The sequence below is a fragment of the Ornithodoros turicata genome, chromosome 5 (genome assembly GCF_037126465.1).
Source record: "Ornithodoros turicata isolate Travis chromosome 5, ASM3712646v1, whole genome shotgun sequence".
Taxonomy (NCBI): Eukaryota; Metazoa; Arthropoda; class Arachnida; order Ixodida; family Argasidae; genus Ornithodoros; species Ornithodoros turicata.
The window spans coordinates 2,559,645-2,564,174 of NC_088205.1; the positions used below are offsets into that span (position 1 = coordinate 2,559,645).

Below are 4,530 nucleotides of genomic sequence, written 5' to 3' on the forward strand. Positions count from 1 at the left end.
CTCAACGTAGCTTTGATTGCTCATTTTGGCTATCGCTCAAGCTTCGGCGACGATGACGCAAAACGAAAACCTAAAGTTGTAAAGAATTTACTCAGACTTCGCCCATGTTCGAACATTTTTTTGTCCGAATACACCGTCACCTGGACACCGAACGCGAGCTGTCCGGGTGAAGTCCGGACAGGTGGCAACCCAACTTTATACACACCACCATTGCCGTAACCGCAGAGGGAAGAAGAAGAACACTGAGGAGGAGGAGGAGGACGAGGAGGAGTGTGGCTAATCTGCACGTGAAGTGATACTGACTCTCGTGGACGAAGAGGACGAAGACGCTTGTGGAACCTGAAACTAGCCTGTCGTCGAACTGACTGTCCCAGGAACCATTATCGGTCAATAATAACACCAGGCGGCGTCTGATTGCAAGTATGTCGAACGCTCCCGTGTTGTTTCCGCGGTCAAGTTCTTAACCAATTCAATTGTTGCACTTCCAGAATTATGCGCGTAATATTCGTAACATTTATTTGCCTGTCGTCAGTAAGTAGGCTCTCTCCAGCAATCTGATATTATTACGCATGAAACAATTCCATTTATCATTTGAGGCTCTCTAAATGCAGTTACCCTGGCACGACAGCGTGTCCAGCGTGTTCGAAGTGCACGAATTCATGTTCATGAACAAATCAATACTGTACTTGTGGAAACGTGGAGCATCTCCAATGACTGAACGGTTCTGCCTGTGCTACGGGCACTCCCATGCCATGACTCACCACTTCATGGGCTACAACTGCTCAAGGCGTCGCAAGGGTTCCTGGTGCCACCTGGACCATACCCGTCCAGGGTTACATCGCACTACCACAGGTTGTCTTGGAAAGTTTCAGCAGTACGAGGTACGGAAATCATGCGCCTACACTTTTCACCACGACAAGTTGTCTTGTTACGACCTCTGTTTCATACTATTTTTGCTGTCTCTTGTAGTTTTCCCTGCAGCAATATCCAACGACGCTGAACACACCAACCACTGCCCCGTCAGCAATTGAATGCAGGGCCGTCGACAATACAACTACAGACGTCGTTGGAGAATTTCCTGGCGACACTAACTTTACCTTCTGTAGCATAAACCTCTGCAAGAGCTGCACCGGTGGATTCAGCAACTACACCTACTGCACCAACCTGTGGACAAGGGATCCACGTATGTCGCTGAAAGCCACTTAGTCTTCAGCGAGTGTTCAGCTCGACTTGTGTGTGCAGGTCTCCGGTTCCAGGCCATCACCGATACAGACTTCTCCATTGGAGTAAAATGGAACAACACTCACGCACGCAACCAAAGCCTCGTGGCGTTAGTTTGTGCCTCTGAAGGCAACTGCCACACTAGCTGTTTTCTGGAGACCGTTCCAGGTGCCAAAGGAGAATATCTGGTGCCCACGGATCTATGGCGCTTTAAAGTGGCACTTTGGGTCCATCGATCGGATGGGGTGGCCATTTACCAGAAAAACTTCCGCAGCAAGAGGCTAGGTTGGTGAAGTCATTTTGTTTGTTTGTTTGTTTGTTTGTTTGTTGTTCTGGAGTGGATACAGAACTTGTATATCCTTAGCAATCAGAGGCGTGCATTCCTAATGCATAATTGCATTCATTTAACTCGTGCATTCAACTGAATGTCGCGGAGGGTTCTTGGCCAGGTGATTGTCCGATTCCTTTTGTTCCCGTGCAGCTCCAGACAAGCCCTGCTTTTGGACAAGTGCACTGAAGAGCTGGACAGAAGTTCGCTTGTACTGGTGGCCTCATGACGAGTCTTCCCATGGTTACACCGTCTCTTGGTGTGAGGACTTCGATTTAGCGGAGTGGTTCTTTGCCATTGGTCTGGTCATGCCTCCAAATACCAACAACAGCAAGTGCTCGATTAACGTCAAGATACCTTCAGCAACTGTTCGGCACCTGCAACCCTTCAAGAGATACCAGTTTCGCGTGATGGCATACCGGTGGACCGACTCTAATCATACAGAGCGCCTTTTCAGCAGACCTCTTATCACTGATAGCATCATAATGATTAATCCGTGTAAGCACCAAGATTTTACTATAACAATTTCGCATAAGGCCGGATTTGTCGTCCATTCGCTTGGAAAATTCAATTTAAAGGCAACTGAGCTTCGTAGATTACAATGGGTCCCCTTCGGCTTCGTTCAAAACAGGAACAAGAAAACCGACCTAACCGTGAAACCGGCTTTAGTAGCAGAGGCTCTTGAGGCTATAAGAGCAAGGATATTCAAGGATTCCTCACAGTTAAACATTTACAGACTAATCGGTTTGGAACGGCGGACGCCGGAGAACTGACGCTGTGACAACACAGATTAACGGGCTTGGTCCTCACGAATGTCGAACGCAGAGCCATAATCCACCATGAATTTTGGCGTCCTATACGCTGGGAACGTAACGCAAAGCAGCTTCAGTTACCCTTCGTCACGGGTAGGAGTTCATATGCAACATCTTGTTTTCTCGTAGCATTCATGCCATTTTTCGTGGTGCTGGGTGTGCTTGGGATGTCCATCTTGATCGCTGTTGTGTTCTTACTCAGCAAGCTTCCTCTAAGAAGGGTAAGCAACCATAACGCGTGCATAGTCACTGGAGTCATTCCACGAGGAACCCCAATGTAGCATCCTCGCACATGTGATCGCCTGCCTGTAAATAGCGTTTGCACAATGGAAGGTCATTTTATAGGTTACGTTAGGTTAAATTCATGATCGCAAGACTAATAGAAAGGAAGGACGAAGGTCAATGACAGTACTGACTCCACAGTAACTTCGGTACACTTGTATTCTTCACTACGCATCCCCTTGATGCAATGTTGGTGCCCCACAATACAGTCCAGGGCATGCGCTATTCATACGTTGTAGCGGGAGTGCTTTTTCCTTTGCAGACCAGACCCGCAGCGCGGGAACCACCTGTTATACAGGTTCAGCGCCGAGCTATCTATCACAGACCACCTCAGCTACCTCCTGTTATTCTAAGAAGGCACTCTAGAGGAGATTTCTAGCTATTGCCAGCATATATATATATATATATATATATATAGATGGAGTAAAAGATTTTTCTACCTGTGTAAGGTCTGTTTATAGAACAGTCGTCATATATAGCTGCGCCCTGTAGCGAGTCTCGTGGCTTGTGTTCCTAACAATAATGCGGGACTTGAGAAAGTGTGATGCTTCATCAGAAGTGCAATCAGTGATCATCAGAAGTGCAACTGCAAGGAAGCCATATTCCTGCTTTAATGGAGGCCCTGGATTGAGGTACAGACGCAGAGTTTGCGCTGGCCGCATCTGACCAGAAATGGTCATGATTTTCGGGAACATCGATGGCAGAACAAAGCATATGTTGGACGGATGTCTGTCAATAATGTATGGCGCTAGGCTATGCACAGAACTACGTTCGGATTGTGTGTGTGTGGGTGTGTGTGTTGGAAAGGCTATACGCGTATCTCGTAGGTGGACCGATCGTTTACGTATAAAACAGCTACCCGGATACATTTTTCACAGGTGGGCTATGCGGCCTAAGGGACATCCTGTCGAAAACTATATGCTACTACTGGACGACTAAATACATGAAATTATAAATAACTAAATTTTGCTATGTAATAGAGCCAAATCAGAAACGGGACTTAAAATCTCTACCTCTACTGCTGTCTGAACTAAAATCTGCTTTCGAATACTTCCGAGGGTTTCCGAGGATCGCAGAAGATGTGGAAGACCTTCAGGGGTTTGAAATACGTGGGTTGTTCATAATTACCGCATTTCGCCCCGACGTCCACTCCTGCAACGATGATTCCGAATTTGACGACTCGTAAAATATCAACTTGTGTTTAGTAACACGGCTTTCTCTCTTCCCCCTATACTAACTCTTCCAAGCTGACAGTTCATGCTAAACCAAGGTAACCTCAATGAAAGAAAGAATGAAAGTGCGGGATCGCATCCTTCCGCGTGCTGTTACCCAGCTTGCGCCATTCGGCGTATCAAGAATGGACGATGACAATGTTCGGAAGATGCTCGCTCAGAAATCTAACTTTTGATTGAGGCAGCTTTAATAACCTGCCATGTTGTTCGTAGCTTCTACAGCTTAGCTATATCCGTGCTCTCATCCTTTCCACTTTCAATTTCGGACCGAATTCACGTGGCCATCGTGGAATTCGAAATCAGCCTCTCGAGGAACAGACTTCTGAAAGCTCAATTTGAATCGAATTATCCGGCGTCTGATATCAAGTACGTTGAACCCGACCTAGTTGTTTCCCCGTCTCGATCACTTATTCAATTATTTCTGTTCCAGAATTATGCGGGCAGTTTACGCCCTAAGTACATCCTGCAGCTATAACTGTGTTAAAAGGCGTGCGATTCCACACATCATTGAAGGTCCTGCAAATGCAGTTACCCTGGTACGGCACTTCAACGAACGTGTTCGAGCTGCAAGAGAAGAACAAGTCGATGGTGTACCTGTGGAAGCCCCCGCGCATTTAATGAGTGAAAGGTTCTGCCTGTGGTTCGGCCCTTTCCA

General features: G+C 46.9%; 1 protein-coding gene across 2 annotated transcripts; it reads left to right on the plus strand.

Annotated features, from left to right (window-relative positions):
- The first annotated feature begins 282 nt into the window (after positions 1 to 282).
- On the plus strand, positions 283 to 3,086 carry LOC135395252 (uncharacterized). Of its 2 annotated transcripts, XM_064626491.1 has the most exons (8): positions 283 to 420; positions 489 to 531; positions 612 to 881; positions 970 to 1,183; positions 1,243 to 1,506; positions 1,703 to 2,047; positions 2,491 to 2,582; positions 2,906 to 3,086. In XM_064626491.1, exons 2-8 carry the CDS (start codon positions 493 to 495, stop codon positions 3,020 to 3,022), a joined length of 1,341 nt encoding a protein of 446 aa, XP_064482561.1. In that variant the 5' UTR covers positions 283 to 420; positions 489 to 492; the 3' UTR covers positions 3,023 to 3,086. The 2 variants fall into 2 exon arrangements, with proteins under 2 accessions (XP_064482561.1, XP_064482562.1); XM_064626492.1 differs by lacking the exon at positions 2,491 to 2,582.
- The last annotated feature ends 1,444 nt before the right edge of the window (positions 3,087 to 4,530 follow it).

What these genes read in the sequence shown, in the direction of transcription:
- LOC135395252 (XM_064626491.1), top strand. Translation starts at nt 493, where the DNA reads ATGCGCGTAATATTCGTAACATTTATTTGCCTGTCGTCA. An exon ending in GAAAGTTTCAGCAGTACGAG is followed by an intron (nt 882 to 969) that starts GTACGGAAATCA and finishes TGTCTCTTGTAG; the next exon opens with TTTTCCCTGCAGCAATATCC. An exon ending in GCAAGCTTCCTCTAAGAAGG is followed by an intron (nt 2,583 to 2,905) that starts GTAAGCAACCAT and finishes TTTCCTTTGCAG; the next exon opens with ACCAGACCCGCAGCGCGGGA.